This window comes from Oncorhynchus mykiss, chromosome 25 (genome assembly GCF_057628025.1).
Source record: "Oncorhynchus mykiss isolate SJ-2025 chromosome 25, ASM5762802v1, whole genome shotgun sequence".
NCBI classification, from domain to species: Eukaryota; Metazoa; Chordata; class Actinopteri; order Salmoniformes; family Salmonidae; genus Oncorhynchus; species Oncorhynchus mykiss.
Window position 1 is genome coordinate 68,004,921 of NC_143046.1, and position 21,568 is coordinate 68,026,488.

Sequence of the window (21,568 nt, forward strand, 5' to 3'; positions counted from 1 at the left end):
CAGCCCTCACTCAGCAGCCTTAGTGTAATGTAACCAAACCCTGTCTCTGTCCTCTGACTGTTGATATGTAGGTTACCAGTCAAAAAGGACTGTAGCTGTTATGTTTTAGGGAAAACTCCCAAGATTACAAGCATCAACTAATGGCAGATAATTATAATCCGGGTTACTGAGCAGTTACAGGTGTCTGTCATACTCTTACAACATGTTTAATCCAGACTACCTGGCCTGCTCAACAGTTTGATTTTAGTTCCAGAGTTTCTCTGCAATAGGCTTATTAACCGAGGTGATATTGGTGATTTAATTATTACAACCTAACAATCTTCATACTTAATCACCATTTAAAACATTCATTATACACTGAACAAAAATATAAATGCAACATGTAACTACTTCAAATATTTTACTGAGTTACAGTTCATATAAGAAAATCAGTCAATTGAAAAATTCATTAGGCCCTAATCTATGGATTTAACATGACTAGGAATACAGATCTGTTGGTCACAGATACCTTAAAAAAAAGGTACCACGATTTGCCTCATGCAGCACGACATCTCCTTCGCATAGAGTTGATCAGGCTGTGGAATGTTGTCCCACTCCTCTTCAATGGCTGTGTGAAGTTGCTGTATATTGGCGGGAACACGCTGCCATACACAATGATCCAGAGCATCCAAACATGCTCATTGGGTGGCATGTCTGGTGAGTATGCAGGCCATTGAAGAACTGGGACATTTTCAGCTTCCAGGAATTGTGTACAGATCCTTGCATTATCATGCTGAAACAGGTGATGGCAGCGGATGAATGGCACGACAATGGGCCTCAGGATCTCGTCACGGTATCTCTGTGCACTTAAATTGCCATCGACAGAATTAAATTGTGTTTGTTGTCCGTAGCTTATGCCTGCCAATACCATAACTCCAACACCACCATGGGGCACTCGGTTCACGTTGACATCAGCAAACCGCTCGCCCACACTATGCCATACACGCTGTCTGCCATCTCTCCGGTACAGTTGAAACCGGGATTCACCCATGAAGAGCACACTTCTCCAGCGTGTCAGTGGCCACTGAAGGTGAGTATTTTCCCACTGAAGTCGGTTACGACGCCAAACTGCAGTCAAGTCGAGACCCTGGTGAGGACAATGAGCACACAGGTGAGCTTCCCTGGGTCGGTTTTTGACAGTTTTTCGGTTGTGCAAACCAACAGTTTAAGCAGCTGTCCAGGTGACTGGTCTAAAATGATCCCGCAGGTGAAAAAGACTGATGTGCGTAGTTACACATGGTCTGTGGTTGTGAGGCTGTTTGGACATACTGCCAAATTCTCTGAAATGATGTTGGAGGCGGCTTATGTTCAAGAAATGAACATTAAATTCTCTGGCAAGAGCTCTGGTGGACATTCCTGCAGTGAGCATGCCAATTGCAGGCTCCTTCAACACTTGAGACATCTGTGGCATTGTGTTGTGTGTGCATTTTAGTGGCCTTTTATTTTCCCAGCACAAGGTGCACCTGTGTAATGATCATGCCGTTTAATCAGCTTCTTGATATGTCACACCTGTCAGGTGGATGGATTATCTTGGCAAAGGAGAAATGCTCACTAACAGGGATGTAAAATAATTGGTGGCACAACATTTTAGAGAAATAAGCTTTTTGTGTGCATATGGAACAGTTCTGGGATGTTTTATTTCAGCTCGTGAAACCAACACTTAACATGTTGCGTTGATATTTTTGTTCAGTATACATATAAACAATATTAGGTAGGTAGGCCAATGACATGATCATTTCAGTAGTCACAGCTGTTCACTCTGAATCACGTTCATGTCTGGGTGCGGCACATCGTTTGACGCCTTGGTTGGCGCTCGCTGACGCTGCTGTCAAATGGCAACTGCCAACGCTCAAAAAGGAAACTCCTCCCTGTTGACAGCACGTTCTGTCGCCGCCTCAGCACAATGGTCTCTTGGATAATCTCTAGACTTGTGGTGTAAGTTATTTTTATCACATTCTCTCTAATTTCTAAAATAGCCCACCTCGAGATAATGCCTTATTACGATAAATCTTCTTTTTTTTTCAGTGACACAAGGTGCATGTCAGCAGTGGCCGCTTTATAGCCTATTTAGGACACCTCTTATTTCTTAGCAGAGACGGTGTCTCGGGGGTTTGAGACGAGACAGACAGAATATTGTGTTCTGTTTATGACTGAAATGTTATTCCTTACTGAAAGAATGGGTTCATTGTCATATATCACATTCAATGGGTCGATGATATGTGCTCTATTACGTGTTCACATGCGTTTTATTTCCAGTCCAGACAAAGAATGACGATTGGCCAAATGAAATATGTATATTTTTATTGATATATGTCTGCTCATTCAGAGATATGTAAATAATAAAAAAAAAAATATTTAGCCATTGTTATGTCATACAGTAGGCTTAAATGCAAAGTTGACTGAATAAAATGCCCAAACCACAGTGCGGTGGGGTGAGCGGAGCTATTTTATGATACTTGATATTCTTTATTTGGAAAACAAAGGGATGGGTCAACCTTTTCAGGTTACAATGCAAGTGTTGCATATAATCATAGACTTTACTGCAACATATTCTGATAATTATAGTCGAATATGCTTAAATATTCGGATGACTATGGAAGCAAAATTCTAGGCTCCACTTTCCATTCCTATTGTTGTAATATGGGGAAATTATTAAACGTGTCCACAACATATGGGCTTGGAGTAGGCCTAAAACAAATATCAAAATAGCACGTAAATTAAATTTAGATTATAATATCATATTACATTGCTGTTTAAAGACGCGAGGAGCCGCACGTTTCTTCTGGCTGTCTTGGCATTCAAAGCTCTATTGCCTATCCAACCACATATTTGATTTGCTGTTCTGAGGTCTTGAGCAGAAACACGGAATACATTTTTGTTTTGATTGACCTTATGTATTTGGAATTGTTTTCTACAGGATAACCCGGTGTATGCATATGTAGGTCACAGGTCGGTAATTTTAGCAGGTCACACCCCCAGCTGTTGCTGAACTGTTGCTTCAAGGGGTCCTGTTTGAGAGTTATACAGTCGCACATGGGTAGGCCAAGAGTCCTCGTGTCCCTGTTTAATCTTTCAGATTTTAGATGAGCTCTGATGTCAGTTTAGTTATTTGATTGTTGTTGAAAATATTAGTATCTCCATATCAGTAACATTCAACAATATGGGTGGAATTGGAATTACTTGAGCCCGGGAAATTCGGAGTTTCGCGGAGGCCTCATTGATGTCAATGGGTCATGGCGCAAAGGAAAAACGCAAATAGTTACTCCCAGTTGGTTAATTATTGTTTTTTTATACAAACATGAATTAGACTACATACAATCTAAAACAGTTTTAAAGAAAAAATATTAATAAACCCAATACCCAGAACTGGGGTCTCAGTTAAAAAACAGATGTTTGTTTTTTGGTGATGAACAATTCAGTTGTGAACTGCTGTCAGTTGCTGTACTTTGGACTGTTTCCACTTTACTGAGCTTTATTTGCTTTTCTCCCCATAAATGTGTGTGGCTGTGCTGGACAACATTTATTGCAGAGGCTTATGACATGTTTGATGTTTTCCAGGCTTATATTTGGCACATTATATCCTGCATACTACTCATACAAAGCTGTCAAGTCAAAGGATGTGAAGGAATATGTGAGTATGGGCAGCAGTCTGAAAAAAGTGAAAATTAAACAGTAACGTGCCATATTGAGTCAGTCTGTATAGATTACACATTATGGGCCAGTTTCACAGAACCATTCAACTATTGGACTGAATTACTTAAAGATGTACTATGCAGAAATCGCTCCACCATTTCCTGGTTGCTAAAATTCTAATAGTTCGCCTAATTTCAGTTTGTGACAAAACAAGCAAGTATAGTGTAGAGAATCATTGTATTATCTAAATCGCAGGGAAATATATTTTCCATAACAAAAAAAAATGTGTCTTCAGGTGTTTGAAGCAGGTGTGCAAAACCGAAAGTAAAATATAAAAAAAAACAAATGTAAAAACGGGATAAAAACTTGCTTTCAATGAGTGACAGATCTACAACTCACATTTCTGTTCATTTTTTCGGGGTCCCCCCAAAATGACATATTGCAGTTTTAAATTAGGATTTATTAGAATTTAGATTAATATTTCTTAACTATTATGTGAGAGACTAACAGAGTTATTCTACTTTTAAAGGTAAAATGGATGATGTACTGGATAATATTTGCCCTATTCACCACCATGGAAACCATCACAGATATATTTATCTGTTGGTAAGTAAATTATGTATTATAACATATGTTTTGTTTATGTATAGTATTATTTCACTTGTTTTAATATATAGTTATGTTATGAAGTCCTAAATATTGTTCTGAAATAGTACACCGTCACATAGCATCGGCCTACAGCAGGATAGTATCATGGCTCAGGCTAAGACCCAGATACAGACACAGGAGGTGGATAGTATGAGTCTCAGAGTTTATTATAGTACAAGGGGCAGGCAAAAGGTAAGTCAAGGCAGGCAAAGAGCCATCATCCAAATCAGAGTCGTGCAGGTACAGGATGGGAGGCAGGATCAGGGCAGGCAGAAAGGTCAGAACTGGGAAGACTAGGAAAAACAAAAACTAGAGCATAGAAAACACGGGAACATGCTGGTGGGACTTGACGAACTGGCAACATACAAACAGAAAACGCAGGTATAAATACACAGGGGATAATGGGGGAAGATGGGAGAACTCTGGTGAGGAGTGGAGACAAGGACAAAGACAGGTGAAACACATCAGGGTGTGACAGATAAGACTGATGGTGCTATTGTAATTGAGAGTGTAGATTTTATGAATGCTCTAAATGATCGCTGTATTATTCTTCCCTTTACTGTAGGGTTCCTTTCTATTATGAGCTGAAGATTGCCTTTGTGGTATGGTTACTGTCTCCCTACACAAAGGGGTCCAGCGTTCTATACAGGAAGTTTGTTCACCCAACACTTTCTTCAAAAGAAAAGGTGAGGTCTGTAAATTAGTCCAGTTTTCATTGTCCACTTGAAATGTTCTATAAGCTGCCTTCGATGTTAAAAATGGTTTATATGCTCGGCTAAAACATTTTATTAAAGTACCAGTCAAAAGTTTGGACACACCTACTCATTCCAGGGTTTTTCTTTATTTTCGACATTGTAGTATAAGTGTGAAGACATACAATCTATGAAATAACATATGGAATCATGTAGTAACCAAAAAAGTGTTAAACTCCATCACTCTCCTTCTTGGTCAAATAGCGCTTACACAGCCTGGAGGTGTGTTTGGCCATTGTCCTGTTGAAAAACAAATTATAGTCCCACTAAGCCCAAACCAGATGGGATGGCATATCGCTGCAGAATGCTGTGGTAGCCATGCTGGTTAAGTGTGCCTTGAATTCTAAATAAATCACTGACAGTGTCACCAGCAAAGCACCATCACACCTCCTCCTCCATGCTGCCCGGTGGGAACCACACATGCAGAGATCAACCGTTCACCTACTTTGTGTCTCACAAAGACACGGCGGTTGGAACCAAAAATCTCAAATTTGGACTCATCAGACCAAAGGACAGATTTCCACCGGTCTAACGTCGATTGCTCATGTTTCTTGGCTCAAGAAAGTCTCTTCTTCTTATTGGTGTGCTTTAGTAGTGGTTTCTTTGCAGCTATTCGACCATGAAGGCCTGATTCACGCAGTATCTGAACAGTTGGTGTTGAGATGCGTCTGTTACTTGAACTCTGTGAAGCATTTATTTGGGATGCAATCTGAGGTGCAGTTAACTCTAATGAACTTATCCTCTGCAGCAGAGGTAACTCTAGTTTTTCCTTTCCTATGGCGGTCCTCATGAGAGCCAGTTTCATCATAGCGCTTGATGGTTTTTTCAACTGCACTTGAAGAAACTTTCAAAGTTCTTGAGATTTTCCGGATTGACTGACCTTCATGTCTTAAAGTAATGATGGACTGTCGTTTCTCTTTGCTTATTTGAGGTGTTCTTGCCATAATATGGACTTGGCCTTTTACCAAATAGGGCTATCTTCTGTATTCCACCCCTACCTTGTCACAACACAACTGATTGGCTCAAACGCATTAAGAAGGAAAGAAATTCCACAAATTAACTTTTAACAAGGCACACCTGTTAATTGAAATTAATTCTAGGTGACCTTATGAAGCTGGTTGACAGAATGCCAAGTGTGCATAGCTGTCATGAAGGCAAAGGGTGGCTACTTTGAAGAATCTCAAATATAAAATATATTTAGATTTATTTAACACTTTTGGTTACCACATGTTTCCATATGTGTTATTTCATAGTTTTGATGTCTTCACTATTATTCTACAAATGAGAAAATAGTAAAAAAATAAAGAAAAATCCTTGAATGAGTAGGTGTGTCCAAACTTTGACTGGTACTGTACATGCAGTACATCAAACCTAACGAATGTGTTTTTCACATGACCTACCAAGAAAAAGACAGTTACTGTAATATGTGTGTGTATTTCTGTCTGTCCAGGACATTGATGACTATCTCTGCCAAGCAAAGGACAAAAGCTACGACACTCTGGTGACTTTTGGGAGGAAAGGTTTGAATGTGGCAGCCACAGCTGCAGTACTGGCTGCGACAAAGGTAATGCTGACTCGTTGAATTCCTGATTTGTTCTTGGTGCGGTGAAGTGATGTTTTTCTCTATTCATATAGATAATTCCTAGTGTTCATGTATTTTGTCTCCCACACCAGAGCCAAGGAGTACTGTCAGATAGACTGCGAAGTTTCAGCATGCAGGACTTGTCTGCCTACCAGTCCGACCCAACTGAGATGGACCCTGGATCTGTCCACACCCAGTCTGCAGCTGGACAACAAAGGGCCAGGACGATGATGCGCAGCAAGTCAGAGATCGGCTACACCAAGGGTGAGATTATACTGCCACATACACTTACATAACTAACCAAGATACAGACAGATCGATTGGCCACAACAAGGGCAGGGAAGGGAGTGTCATAACTTTTTCTATAAGACATTTGTATGACCTCTTAGATAACTACCAAGTAATAGCTAAGTAGCACTATCTTAACACTGAAAACGGCACATTGGATTGGCAATTTTTGTGCACTATAATGGCTAATAGAGCAAATATGGTATATTTGGCAAATAATGGTTGACCACAGCACTGGTGAAAACAGTGAGCACAGTTTAAAGGTGTTACACACATGATTTTTGTAGAATTTTTGCATTGTAATTTCAGAAATTGTCCATTATATATCTGCAGTAATAGTGACATGATAGTGTTTCTTAGTATTACTTACTCACCAGGGTTGTGATTGGCCTGTGATATTCACCTATTGATTTCTCCCACCGGAGCGGCATCTGTTGTCAAAATGGGAAAGCTGTTCAGACTTTGTGGCTGTGTTATCAAGTGGAAATCACTGCCATTTCCTGGTTGCAAAAATTCTACACTGTTCGCTTAATTTCAGTTTATGAGAGAGAACAAGCACTGAACATTGTAGGGAATCATTGTACCATCTAAATCGCTGTGGAATATATTTTCAATAACAACAAATATATTTTTTACAGCTGTTTGAAGCTAGTGGACCAAAACCGAAAGTAAAAGGCTCATGTGCGAGTCTCCGTCATGTTACGTGGAAATGGAATGCAGAGGATGGGGAGATATTTTTTAATGACTCGAACTTGAGCCTTTTAATATCAGTTTTGGTCTACCAGCTTCAACCAACCAACTGTAGTCTCGAAACTGCAATATTCTCTGCTTTTCTGAAACATGGATCTCGGACAAGATACCCCCCAAGGCTGTCCAACTCAATTGATTCCCCATTCACGTGCGGACAGGACAGTGGAGTAAGGGAAATTGTGAGAAGGGGAGGGGTTTGCCTCTTCATCAACAACTGGTGTGCTGACTCGAGCGCGGTGGAAGTGTCGACCAATTGTTCACGCGTCTCGGAATACCTGATGGTTAAATTCCAACCCTTTTACCTTCCGAGGGACTTTTCAGCTGTTATCGTGACAGTTATATACTTTCCACCACAAGACAAGACTAATAACAAGCTGCCACTTAATGAACTGTACAAGGCTATAAACAAGCAGGAAAATGTACATCCGGAGGATGCTTTTCCGGTTGCCGGTGATGTTAACTCTGCGTCATGAAGACACAAGATGCCCAACTTCCATCAACATGTCTCCATTGCCACAAGAGCCGATAAAGTCCTAGACCAGTTATTCTACCCACAAGCAAGCATACAAAGCCCTCCCTCGTCCGCTATTTGGCAAATCAGATCATGACTCTGTACTCCTGCTTCCTGTTTACAAGCTGAAACTGGAAGTACCTGTGACTTGCTCCATTGAGAAATGGTCATAAAATCAGAGATTATGCTACAGGACTGCTTTGCTAGCACTGATTGGAATATGTTTTGCGACTCCACCAATAACATTGACAAGCTAACCACCTCCGTCACCGGCTTCATTAGGAATGCATCTGCGATGTCGTCCCTACAGTTAAGGTTCGCTGCTTCCCATATCAAAAGGCCTGGATTAACACTGAAGTTGGTGCTAAACTAAATGACAGGGCTACCACACATAGGGCTATTGCAGACAACCCGGAGATTATGGCTGAGGACCGGAACAAGTACAAGCAGTCCCGCTATGACCTCCGCAGAGTCATCAAATTAGCAAAAGGTCAATATAGGAATAAGGTGGAATCATATTACATAGGCTGCCTGCTGCATGTGGCAGGGGCTGCAGTCCATGATGGCCACCATAATTCCTGTTCCCAAAAACTCTAAGGCTTAATGCAACAATGACTACCACCCTGTAACACTCACATCTGTAATCATGAAGTACTTTGAGAGGCTGGTTAGGGCACATATAAATCCGTCATACCAGACACCCTGCAATTTACATACCGCCCAAACAAATCCATAGATGATGCAAACACAACAGTGATCACTGGCGGCGATGAGACAGCCTACATGGAGTTCAGTGACCTGGCAGTATGGTGCCAGAACAACAATCTCTCCCTCAATATCAGTAAGACCAAGGAACTGATCATGGACTACAGGAAACGGAGGGGTGAGCAGGGTAGCCTAGTGGTTAGAGCGTTGGACTAGTAACCGGAAGGTTGCAAGTTCAAACCCCCGAGCTGACAAGGTACAAATCTGTCGTTCTGCCCTTGAACAGGTAGTTAACCCACTGCTCCTAGGCCGTCATTGAAAATAAGAATTTGTTCCTAACTGACTTGCCTAGTTAAATAAAGGTAAACATTGACGGGCTGTAGTGGAGCAGGAGAGCTTCAAATTCCTCTGTGTCCAAATCACTAAGGACTTAGTGCCTTCGGAAAGTATTCAGATCCCTTGACTTTTCCTACGTTTTGTTTTTTAATCCTCAGCAATGTATACACGAAAAATGTTTTCTGCAAATGTATTAAAAGTAAAAAAACGAAATACCTTATTTACATATGAGACTTGAAATTGAGCTCCGGTGTATGCTGTTTCCATTGATCATCCTTGATGTTTCTAAAACTTGATTGGAGTCCACCTGTGGAAAATTCAATGGATTGGACATGGTTTGGAAAGGCACACACCTGTCTATATAAGGTCCCACAGTTGACAGTGCATGTCAGAGCAAAAACCAAGCCATGAGGTCAAAGGAATTGTCCGTAGAGCTGCGAGACAGGATTGTGTCGAGGCACAGATCTGAGGAAGGGTACCAAAAATGTCTGCAGCATTGAACGTCCTCAAGAACACAGTGGCCTCAATCATTCTTAAATGGAAGATGTTTGGAACCACCAAGACTGTTCCTAGAGATGGTCGCCCGGCCAAACTGAGCAATCGGGGGAGAAGGTCCTTGGTCAGGGAGGTGACCAAGAACCTGAGGGTCACTCTGACAGAGCTCTAGAGTTCCTCTGTGGAGATAGGAGAACCTTTCAGAAGGACAACCATCTCTGCAGCACTCCACCAATCAGGCCTTTATGGTACAGTGGCCAGACGGAAGGAAGCCACTCCTCAGTAAAAGGCACATGACAGCCCGCTTGGAGTTTGCCAAAAGGCACCTAAAGACTCTCAGACCTTGAGAAACAAGATTCTCTGGTCTGATGAAATCAAGATTGAACTCTTTGGTCTGAATGCCAAGCGTCACATCTGGAGGAAACCTGGCACCATCCCTACGGTGAGGCATGTTGGTGGAAGCATTGTGCTGTGAGGATGTTTTTCAGTGGGAGGGATTGGGAGACTAGTCAGGATCGAGGGAATGACGAACAGAGCAAAGTACAGAGAGATCCTTGATGCAAACCTGCTCAGGACCTCAGACTGGGGCGAAGGTTCACCTTTCAACAGGACAACGGCCCTAAGCACACAGCCAAGATAATGCAGGAGGGGCTTCAGGACAAGTCTCTAAGTGTCCTTGAGTGGCCCAGCCAGAGCCAGTACTTGAACCTGATTAAACATCTCTGGAGAGACCTGAAAATAGTTGTGCAGCAACACTCCCCATCTAACCTGACAGAGCTTGAGAGGATCTGCAGAGAAGAATGCTTGTAGCGTCATACCCAAGAAGACTTGATCCTGTAATCGCTGCCAATGGTGCTTCAACAAAGTACTGAGTAAAGGGTCTGAATATTTATGTAAATGTGACATCAGTTTTTTATTTTTAATAAATTAGCAAACATTTCTAAAAACCTATTTTTGCTTTGTCATTATGTGGTATTGTGTGTAGATTTATGAGGAAAAAAAACAATTTAATCAATTTTAGAATAATGTGGAAAAAGTCAAGGGGTCTGAATACTTTCCGAAGGCACTGTAAAATGGTCCACATATACACAGCACCTCTTCACCCTCAGGAGGTTGAAAAGGTTTGGCATGGGCCCTCTAATCTTAAAAAAAGAGAGCATTTTTGAATGGCTGGATCACTGCTTGGTATGGCAATAGCACTGCCCTCGATCGCATGGCTCTACAGAGGCTGGTGTGGACAGCCTAGTATATCACTGGGGCCGAGCTCCCTGCCATCCAGGACCTCTGTATCAGGCCGTGTGAAAGGAAGAACGGGAAATTGTTAGACTCCAACCACCCAAGCCATAGACTGTTCTCTCTGCTTCCACACAGCAAGCCGGTACCGGTGCATTAAGTCTGACACCAACAGGCTCCTGAACAGCTTCTATCCCCAAGCTATAAGACTAAATAGCTAACAAATGGCTACACTCACACACTCTGACACTCCAACACACACACATTTCATAATTTGTTTTCACACACATAATATGAACATTTATACTGACTCTATACACACACCCATTCACATACAATTGTCATATACGCTGCTTCTACTCTATTTATCATATATCCTGATGCCTAGTCACCTTAACCCTATACACATCTACGTCTATCACTCCAGTATTCCTGCATATTGTAAATATGGAACTGACTAACCCTGTATATAATATGCTTACTTTCTCATGTTTTTCTTATTTTTATTTGTCTTTTTGTTCTACCTTATGTTATTTTTTAGTATTACATTGTTATTGCTTACTGCATTGTTCGGTTTAGAGCTTGCGAGAAAGGCATTTCACTGTACTTGTGCACGTCACATTAAAACTTAAACTATCATATGGCCTCCTTCCTGTTTAAGCCTGCAGATAATAGTTCTGTAAACTGCCTTTCCTGAGTCTCCCTAACCCCACATCTCCCTTCCTGTTTGTGACGCTCTCTGACTTCAGGTCAGTTTCCACAGGGCTGCCAGGTAGGCTCTTGACCCATCTAGGAATGCTTAACTTTGAGCTTTTATCACTGAATGACCACAGCCTGCTCTCTGGTGGCCAGACTCATTCAGTGTTTCATGTCTCATTATACAGTATGTGTTGTACAGTCCAAAGTTTCTTTGAGATTCACTTTCTTTGGATTAATCAGTCTATTTTCCAAGAGGTTATTGAGTGTCACAAAGGTGAAAAGGAGTGCTTTTGCACCGTGACTCTGTTAACATACATTTTTTTGAATCAATAATATTGTGGATAACTGTAAGTGGCTGTACTGTGTGGACGATTAACACATTTTGATTTATTTTGTCAACTTACCACACACTTATTTTACAAAAATAACAATGTGATTATTTGATTTCAGAACATGATATTACCTGAGTCCTCAAGCATCCTTTATGCTGAAAGAGCAGGATAATGAAAGGCTATTTTTGCTTTCTGCTTGCATGGCAAATTGAATGATAGGATAGAAATCCAGTGTACTGAACATAATTCTGCAGAGACTAAATTAAGGGCCCTGAAGAGGAGTCCTCATCCTAATGGCGTAGGTATGCTTGTTTGTCCTGTGAGAGGGGGTATCCCCCTGCCTGCACACATGGTCAGATGATGTCTGCTCCCGTGGTCTGTGTAGAGAACAACAACCCTACTCTGCCCCTTAGTAAACTGAACTCATAACAACCCCACTGTAATGAAATGAGTTACATCACTTCAATAATTATAGTACAGTCCACTGCTGCCTTCAGCATACATTCTGATGTGTGTCTGTAATTTGTTTTACCATGGTCCCTTCTCATGGTGCAGGGCAGGACTTTGACATGACTGAATATGAGGTGTTGAGCTTCGATCAGTGTGACACCAAGGAACCACTGTCCCATCCTATTACGCCCCCCGAACCCATGACTGAACCCACACCCCCTCTGACCATCCAGTCCTCTCTACCCTCTCCACCTCCATCCCCTGCTCCCCCAGCAACAGAGCAGACTGAGGACATGAGGATAGGGGGGAAAACATCCACAAGCTCCCCACAGCTCAGGTTGATTAAGAGGAAGGTACCAGAGGTACTCTTTTAAACTGACTGGCCTACTGGTGTGTGGTTCTAACTGCGACTGGTCTGTGGTGACTAACACACTGGGTCACTAATTCTTACTTGGCTACTTCTAACTGGGTCCTTGTTGCGTGGAATGGTATCATTGCAAACATCATTTCTAATGTGTATTTTTAGTTTTAGTGGATTGACAAATGTGTGTAAATTGGTGTTCTTTTTCAGTAATGTTTCACTGCTGATATGACTTTGCTGTGAATTGCAATGGTTATGGAAGTATTGATTTGATTGCATTTATTGATTTCCCAAACTAGAAAACAAGCTGGAAAAGGCATTTGAAAACAACATTGCTTTCTTTTAATGTCAAATCATATTTTCATAATGTAATAAGTGTTTATCTTGTCCCCGAACTGAATGTAGAGATATACTTAGTGTGTTTTTGTGTCCACATTGGACAGGCTAGACAAACATTGTCAGACCACAAACCAGGAATAATGTGGCATTTACTGCTTTCAGAACAGTTATGGTCAGTCAGTGCCCCATTCCTCTTATGTCTCTCTCTCTCTTTCTAGCCTCCTCCTAGAGTCTTAAGGCCTCTCACAAGATTCAGGAGTGCCCAGCTGTCTTCAAACAGAGAGGCCATGTGATGTTCTGTGAATGCTCCCAAGACTGCTTTAGCTGCGAGGGGAAGAGGGTAAATAAGGAAATGTGGCCTAAAGCTAAATGTATAAAGCAGCCTTGTTTTAGAATAAGGAAACCAAAGTGACTTGTGAAAGTCTATACACCCCTTGCACAGTATTCATATTTTGCTGCCTTAACATTTTATCAAAAAATTCTGGGGCTCTACAAAACTTACTAAACATTTTCAAAGTGAAAGAAAGTTATTATTATTGCAAATGTTTTTCAAATGAGAATCTACAGTAACAAAACATAAATACAGCAACAAGTTACATTGGTACTATCCTAGCTGTTGGACAATAAAAAATACTATATAAGTAAGTACATAACATCCCCTACCACGTTTAGCATGGGCCATAACTTCCCCTACCACGTTTAGCATGGGCCATAACTTCCCCTACCCAGTTTAGGATGGGCCATAACTTCCCCTACCCAGTTTAGGATGGGCCATAACATCCCCTACCCAGTTTAGGATGGGCCATAACATCCCCTACCCAGTTTAGGATGGGCCATAACATCCCCTACCCAGTGAGCATGCGATGGCGGTGTATCTGACTTCCACTTAAAAATAATAAGCGGGCGGGCCAGAAGGAACGAGAAGGCTATGGCCTCTGCTTGGGTGTTACAGAAAATAAACCCTTCGGGGGCTACCCCGAAAATAGCGACAGAGGGATCTGGGGCAATTTCCTTATTGCATATATATGAGAAAGTCTCAAAGATAGAGGACCAAAATGGAACTAGTGTCGGGCATGACCAGTACATGTGATACAGAGTGGTGGGTGGCTGATGACATCTAGAGCAGGTTGGGTCTATATCTGGATGCAATCTGGTAATCTGCAAAATTGTAGGCGATTAAATACTTGAAACTGTAGTAACCCAGGATTGCAGCATGCAGGTGATATCGGAGATCTCGCTTCCAAACTCTTCCTCCCATGAATGCTTTACATGGTCAAGAGTGGGGCATGCAATATTATGAATAATGTCATACAGCATAGAAATGTGTCCCTTTACTTAGGGATCCAGGTTCAAACGTAATCAAGCCAGCTGGTGGGTGGGAGGGATGGGAGAAGCTTTTTTGTAAAGTTGCGAATCTGCAGGTACCTGAAGAAATGTGTCTGGGGTATACTGTGCTCTCTAACTAGATGGTCAAAGGGGATAAATACACGGTAATGGAAAAGGTCTGTTACACTCTTCAATCCTTTCTGAAATCATAGCTGGAAGGCTGTGTTTATGAAGTAGGTCGTGAAGAGTGGGTTGGAAATAAAAGGCATGGATGAGATAGCTTGTCTATATCCAAAGTGGATCCTAAACTGAGACCATATACTTAGAAAAAAGGGTTCCAAAATGGTTATTCGGCTGTCCCCATAGGATAACCCTTTTTGGTTCCAGGTAGAACCATTTTTTCTAAGAGTGTATCCAGATGTAACTTTTCATAATAGTGTTGTTTGAGTGGTATTATTTGCTCAATGGTAGGGTGGCACAGACTAAGGAGACCGGGGATGATGTTTGACATGAGTGCTTTTCAATAAAGGACCACACCATTCCTTCCCCATCTAAAAATACAGAGACCCAAAAGGTTATCTTGTGACTATCGGCAGGGACTGGAGTTTGTCAGGATCAAAAGAAATATGAAAGGAGCAAAGCCCAGGTAAAAAGTTAGAGGAAAACCTGCCTCAGTCTTCTGAAAACTTAACTCTTGACTAGAGTTGTATTTTTCCATGGGACAATTACACACATTTTAATAACAAAGACACACAAGAATGGCTTTCCAAGAGGTGTTGAGCGTCATGAATAGTCCAATCGCCATCCTGACTTAAATCGGCTTAAATATTCAGAGACAATATTGCTATCCATCAATGATTCCCAAACTAATTTACTGAGCTTGAGCAATTTTTACAAAAACAATGGATATATGTTGCCCTAAGAGTTGTGCATAGTTTGTCAAATCTTGTAAAAAAAATATTTGGAGCTCTAATTGCTGCCAAAGTTGCTTACACAAAGTACATCCTCATTCTGTACTTCTTAGTCATTTAGAAACGTTTCTATAATTGTTCCTTCACTTGGAAAATGTGGAATATGTTGTGTAGATAGGAAAACAATCACATTTAATCCCTTTTAGATTACATTTTAAGGCAGCAAAATGTGATGACTGTGCAAGTGGTGTGTAGACTTTCACTAGCGACTGTAGGACCTCTGGCATATACTGTAGTGTAAAGGAGACAGAGGGTGTGTGCCATCGAGGTAGCACACACACACACGAGTGGATTCCATAGTGTACAGACATTCTGGATTGATTTGTCGGTCATTGAATACTTTTCGTATGTATGTACTGTGTGTGATCGCTTTTTTTATATTATGTTTAGAGACAAATGCATGTATGTGTCTCAGGTCATTTGTCAGGTGATGTGTCATAAAACAGAATGTATAGTCACTGAATCCTTTTGTGGCTACTTGGTCACTGTATGAGATGGAATCAGTCACCAGGAGAGTAGCAGGGTGAAATACTCTGTAATGAAAGATTTTGGTTTGTAGAGGGAGATCTTTTGAGCTGGAAAATACAATCTGTACTGACAATTTAACAGGACACAGAATATTTAAAATAATTGTCCAGTCAGGTGAGTATATCTCCTCAATGTGTGGTATTTATTTATGAGAGAGAATAGCAATTGTAGGATTGCTGATTATTATTATTAATCTACTGGCAATGGAACTAAGTGTCAAAGTATGAGTAAATTGCTCTAAGTTTCACTCGTTACGTTAGCTTATAAAGCCTTAAACCATAAAAACAAAACATTAGGTCTGGTACGACAGAAACAGTCATATCGGTACTCTGACAAATCATGAGCAATTCCATGTGGCCATAACACTTACTAATGTCATTGACTATGGGCCCTATGCACTATGTTTAGAGTTAGTGCAACAACTGTTCTAGTACCATGAAACACTGATCACCATGTTATAGATCATTACTAAAATTATTATTACATGGGATCAGTTACTATTCAAATAAATAAATTGCTCTAAGGAGCAGAAATATTGACATTCGACTTTTCAAGCTCGTTATGAATTATCTGGCATTGAGGTGTCATTCAATTGTTTTGTAAATGTTTGTATTACTCATGTCTTATGGCATCACCATAAATGTTTGTATTTTCAGGTTTAGCACACAAAACATACTTTGACGTGTATAGCTATTGTATAACAAAAGATAGCCAGTGGCAAGGGCTATAAAGGTGGCCCTTCTCGGAGTCTAAAAACACTGTGCAATACTCTGCTTTCACTGAGCAATTGTCAACTCATGGTTCTTACTTAAAACTCTACTTTTCTCAATGTAGCCACAATTGTTGACCTGTCTTTTCCCAGCCAATGTGCCTGTTGCCTATTTCTGTGAGGGCATAGCAATTCCTGGTTCCTAACCTTCTGTAAATTACATGAATATTGGTGAAGTGTTTTTGCCAAAGGTAGTGAGTGACATACCGTCTATGTCTAAAATGAACATTTCTGCACTGTAGGTATGTGAATTTACTTGGCTATTACATAATGCTTCACTAAATATTACGCTTGGTGTTTGGGCAGCATACATTTTTGTTCACTGTTTTCAATACAGTAGCTTAAATTAGAAATGGAAGCTTCTCCTCAGGTACGTGTTCAGTTTACACATCAAATTCAAACACTTTCTGGTAGAAACATTTTGGTATAAACTTGTTTGCACATGGAATATCAGTAAGAGGTTCCTTCTAATTGGGCCATTTTTGTTTTAGGATATAAGTTATTTATGGACAGAGATGTGACCTGTGGTAGAATTTTAAATCCTTTTTGCGACGTTCGTGTAGTTTCAGTCGGAATGTATCTCCTTTTCAAATACTAACATAAAAATATAAAAAGTGAATCATTTTGGCTGGAAAAGGAAAGTCATCATTGCATGATGTTTGTTATTTAGTAAATATGAGAATGATTTACTACTTTGCATTGTTTGGATTAGTGTATAGTTATTTGCTTCATCGAATGCCTTGCTGATAACATTGATTCTGAAGTGTCTGAATGTTCTTTTCCTTATTATTTTGAAACGCTATGTGGCAAGGTCAGGAAAGTTCTTCTTGTGGACAAATACACGTCTCTACAACTTGGAGTCAAATAAATTGTTTGAGGAGCATGTCTTATCTCTATGGATTAAAAAGCCCACATTCCTCTCTTCTCTCTGTTGGCCTTGGCGTAAAAAGTAACTTCTGGCAGGCCATAATCACTCACAATGCTCAAACCTTATTGTGAATATCAGAAAAGAAAGATGTAAAAGTCAGGAATGATGGTCTAAAATGACTGTATATGAAAATTGCTTTCTCTGTGTCACAGTAGGTTGGTGGCACCTTAATTGGGGAAGACAGGCTCGTGGTAATGGCTGGAGCGGAATAGTTGGAATGTGTCAAATACGTCAAACACAAACACCTATTCCATTCGATCTGTTCCAGCCATTATTATGAGCCGGCGTCCCCTCAGCAGCCTCCACTGCTCTGTATCATCAGTATTTCTGTTGGTGAACTGATAACAGCCAATAAATGAGACAATGTGCTGCTGTGGCTTATGTATTTTTTGTATTATATTTTAATAGGTAATACATTTTAAGAAGCATTTTATTTAGACAATTGATTCAACGACAAGACAAGACAATATTTCCAGCTATACCATCACAACCTAAATCCCTCTATGTGGGTGTGGTGGAGGGGAGGCTGTGTGGTGTTATGATTCTGAAGACAGAAGGCCGTGTGGTGTTATGATTCAGGAGACAGAAGGCCGTGTGGTGTTATGATTCTGAAGACAGAAGGCCGTGTGGTGTTATTATTCCGGAGACAGAAGGCCGTGTGGTGTTATGATTCCGGAGACAGAAGGCCGTGTGGTGTTATGATTCCGGAGACAGAAGGCTGTGTGGTGTTATGATTCCGGAGACAGAAGGCCGTTTGGTGTTATGATTCCGGAGACAGAAGGCCGTGTGGTGTTATGATTCCGGAGACAGAAGGCCGTGGGGTGTTATGATTCCGGAGTTAGAAGGCTGTGGGGTGTTATGATTCCGGAGTTAGAAGGCTGTGGGGTGTTATGATTCTGGAGACAGTCAGAGAACTAGCAACAATGACAAGAAGCTGCCATGTCGTGAATAATAGGTGGCTGGTTTCAGATTGTTGTATCATGTTATTGATAAAGTGTATTTTTTAGGTGTTTTGACTCATGTCACGTCTATGGCTAAAATTTGCTAGCTAACCAACAACTGTACAGTGCCTTGCAAAAATATTCATTGTTGTGAAGGTGGCTTCAGGGCGCCCAAGAAAGTCCAGCAAGCGCCAGGACCGTCTCCTAAAGTTGATTCAGCTGCGGGATCGGGGCACCACCAGTACAGAGCTTGGTCAGGAATGGCAGCAGGCAGGTGTGAGTACATCTGCACGCACAGTGAGGTGAAGACTTTTGGAGGATGGCCTGGTGTCAAGAAAGGCAGCAAAGAAGCCACTTCTCTGCAGGAAAAACATCAGGGACAGACTGATATTCTGCAAAAGGTACAGGGATTGGAAAGCTTGTCCGGAGAAGACAAGGTGAGCGCTACCATCAGTCCTGTGTCATGCCAACAGTAAAGCATCCTGAGACCATTCATGTGCGGGCTTGCTTCTCAGCCAAGGGAGTGGGCTCACTCACAATTTTGCCTAAGAACACAGCCATGAATAAAGAATGGTTCCAACACATCCTCCGAGAGCAACTTCTCCCAACCATCCAGGAACAGTTTGGCGACAAACAATGCCTTTTCCAGCATGATGGAGCATCTTGGCAAAAGTGATAACTAAGTGGCTCGGGGAACAAAACATCGATATTTTGGGTCCATGGCCAGGAAACTTTCCAGACCGTAATCCCATTGAGAATGTGGTCAATCCTCAAGAGGCAGGTGGACAAACAAAAACCCACAAGTTCTGACAAACTCCAAGCATTGATTATGCAAGAATGGGCTGCCATCAGTCAGGATGTGGCCCAGAAGGTAATTGACAGCATGCCAGGGCGGACTGCCGAGTTCTTGAAAAAGAAGGGTCAACACTGCAAATATTGACTCTTTGCATCAACTTCATGTAATTGTCAATTAAAGCCTTTGACACTTATGAAATGCTTGTAATTATACTTCAATATTCCATAGTAACATCTGACAAATATCTAAAGACACTGAGGCAGCAGACTTTGTGAAAATTAATGTGTCATTCTCAAAACTTTTGGCCACGACTGTACATATTACCTCGACACCGGTACCTCCTGTATATAGCTTCGCTATTGTTATTTTACTGCTGCTCTTTAATTATTTAAAATAGTTTTTTAAATGTATTTTCTTAACCGCATTGTTGGTCAAGGGCTGGTAAGTAATCATTTCACTGTAAGGTCTACCTACACCTGTTGTAGTCGGCGCATGTGACATAACATTTGATTTGATTTTGGCAACCATGGCTATGCCCCCATAGGATGATAATGCCCCCAGCTACAGGCCAAGAGTGGTCACTGAATGGTTTGATGAGAATGACAATTATATAAACCATATGCCATGGCTGTCTCAGTTACCAGATCGCAACCCAATTGAACACTTATGTGAGATTCTGGAGTGGCGCCTGAGACGGCGTTTTCCACCACCATCTACAGAGCTCCAATTGATGGAATTTATTTTGGAAGAATGGAGACGCATCCCTTCAGTAGCGTTTCAGACACTTGTAAAATCTATGCCAAGGTACATTGGAGCAGTTCTGGCTCGTGGTGGCCCAATACCCTATTAAGATACTTGGTTGGTGTTTCCTTTAGTTTGGCAGTTAGCTGTATATGCTACTGTTATCAGTTGTGAAAAAGTAGCTAAATGGCTTCCCTAATTTTAGCAATTTCCGTATCTTGTATTCATTGGCTTGCAGAGGTCATTGACTGTTTGCCAGGGGGCAGAAGATATGTTGTTTCTCCACCATAATCCATCATCAAACTGTGCAGAGTTCTGTGCTTACTACCCCTGCATGGGCTTGTCTGTCTGCTAATGCCACCCAGACACCCCAACAGGTCATCCTGTAACAGTGGGGGCTGCAATCACATAGTACTGTGAAGTTGAAGTTCTTGATGATCTGATAAATGGTTGATTTAGGTGCAATCTTACTGGCAGCAATATCCTTGCCTGTGAAGCCCTTTTTGTGCAAAGCAATGATGACGGCACGTGTTTCCTTGCAGGTAACCTTGGTTGACAGAGGAATAACAATGATTCCAAGCACCACCCTCTTTTTGAAGCTTCCAGTCTGTTATTCGAACTCAATCAGCATGACAGAGTTATCTCCAGCCTTGTCCTCGTCAACACTCACACCTGTGTTAATGAGAGAATCACTGACATGATGTCAGTTGGTCCTTTTGTGGCAGGGCTGAAATGCAGTGGAAATGTTTTTTGGGGATTCAGTTCATTTGCATGGCAAAGAGGGACTTTGCAATTCATCTGATCACTCTTCATAACATTCTGGAGTATATGCAAATTGCCATCATACAACTGAGGCAGCAGACTTTGTGAAAATTAATATTTGTGTCATTCTCAAAACTTTTGGCCACGACTGTACATGTAGAGTTATTAAAGTGACTATGCATAGATAACAGAGAGTAGCAACAGCGTAGAAGGGGGCGGGGGCAATGCAAATAGTTTGGGTAGCCATTTGATTAGATGTTCAGGAGTCTTATGGCTTGGGGGTAGAAGCTGTTTTAGAAGCCTCTTGATCCTAGACTTGGCTCTCCGGTAACGCTTGCTGTGCGGTAACAGAGAGAACAGTCTATGACTAGGGTGGCTGTAGTCTTTGACAATTTTTAGGGCCTTCCTTTGACACCGCCTGGTATAGAGGTCCTGGATGGCAGGCAACTTGGCCCCGGTGATGTACTGGGCCGTACGCACTACCCTCTGTAGTGCCTTGCAGTCGAAGGCCGAGCAGTTGCCATACCAGGCAGGTGCAGCTGTAAAATCTTTTGAGGATCTGAGGACCCATGCCAAATCTTTTCAGTCTTCTGAGGGGGAAAAGGTTTTGTCGTGCCCTCTTCACGACTGTATTGGTGTGCTTGGACCATGTT

General features: G+C 41.5%; 1 protein-coding gene across 3 annotated transcripts; it reads left to right on the forward strand.

The window, feature by feature from the left end:
- Positions 1 to 1,727: 1,727 nt before the first annotated feature.
- Positions 1,728 to 18,045, forward strand: LOC110505607 (receptor expression-enhancing protein 1). Of its 3 annotated transcripts, none has more exons than XM_021584933.3 (8): positions 1,728 to 1,974; positions 3,598 to 3,670; positions 4,202 to 4,278; positions 4,886 to 5,006; positions 6,523 to 6,636; positions 6,747 to 6,918; positions 12,559 to 12,815; positions 13,372 to 18,045. In XM_021584933.3, exons 1-8 carry the CDS (start codon positions 1,943 to 1,945, stop codon positions 13,444 to 13,446), a joined length of 921 nt encoding a protein of 306 aa, XP_021440608.1. In that variant the 5' UTR covers positions 1,728 to 1,942; the 3' UTR covers positions 13,447 to 18,045. The 3 variants fall into 3 exon arrangements, with proteins under 3 accessions (XP_021440608.1, XP_090076954.1, XP_021440609.1); XM_021584934.3 differs by having other exon boundaries at positions 1,861 to 1,974; positions 12,559 to 12,806; XM_090220828.1 differs by lacking the exon at positions 12,559 to 12,815 and having other exon boundaries at positions 1,833 to 1,974.
- The last annotated feature ends 3,523 nt before the right edge of the window (positions 18,046 to 21,568 follow it).

Bases quoted from the DNA above. Each gene is read 5' to 3' on its own strand.
- LOC110505607 (XM_021584933.3), top strand. From the start codon at position 1,943: ATGGTCTCTTGGATAATCTCTAGACTTGTGGT. The intron at 3,671-4,201 runs GTGAGTATGGGC...CTACTTTTAAAG, and splicing joins CAAAGGATGTGAAGGAATAT to GTAAAATGGATGATGTACTG. The intron at 5,007-6,522 runs GTGAGGTCTGTA...CTGTCTGTCCAG, and splicing joins CACTTTCTTCAAAAGAAAAG to GACATTGATGACTATCTCTG.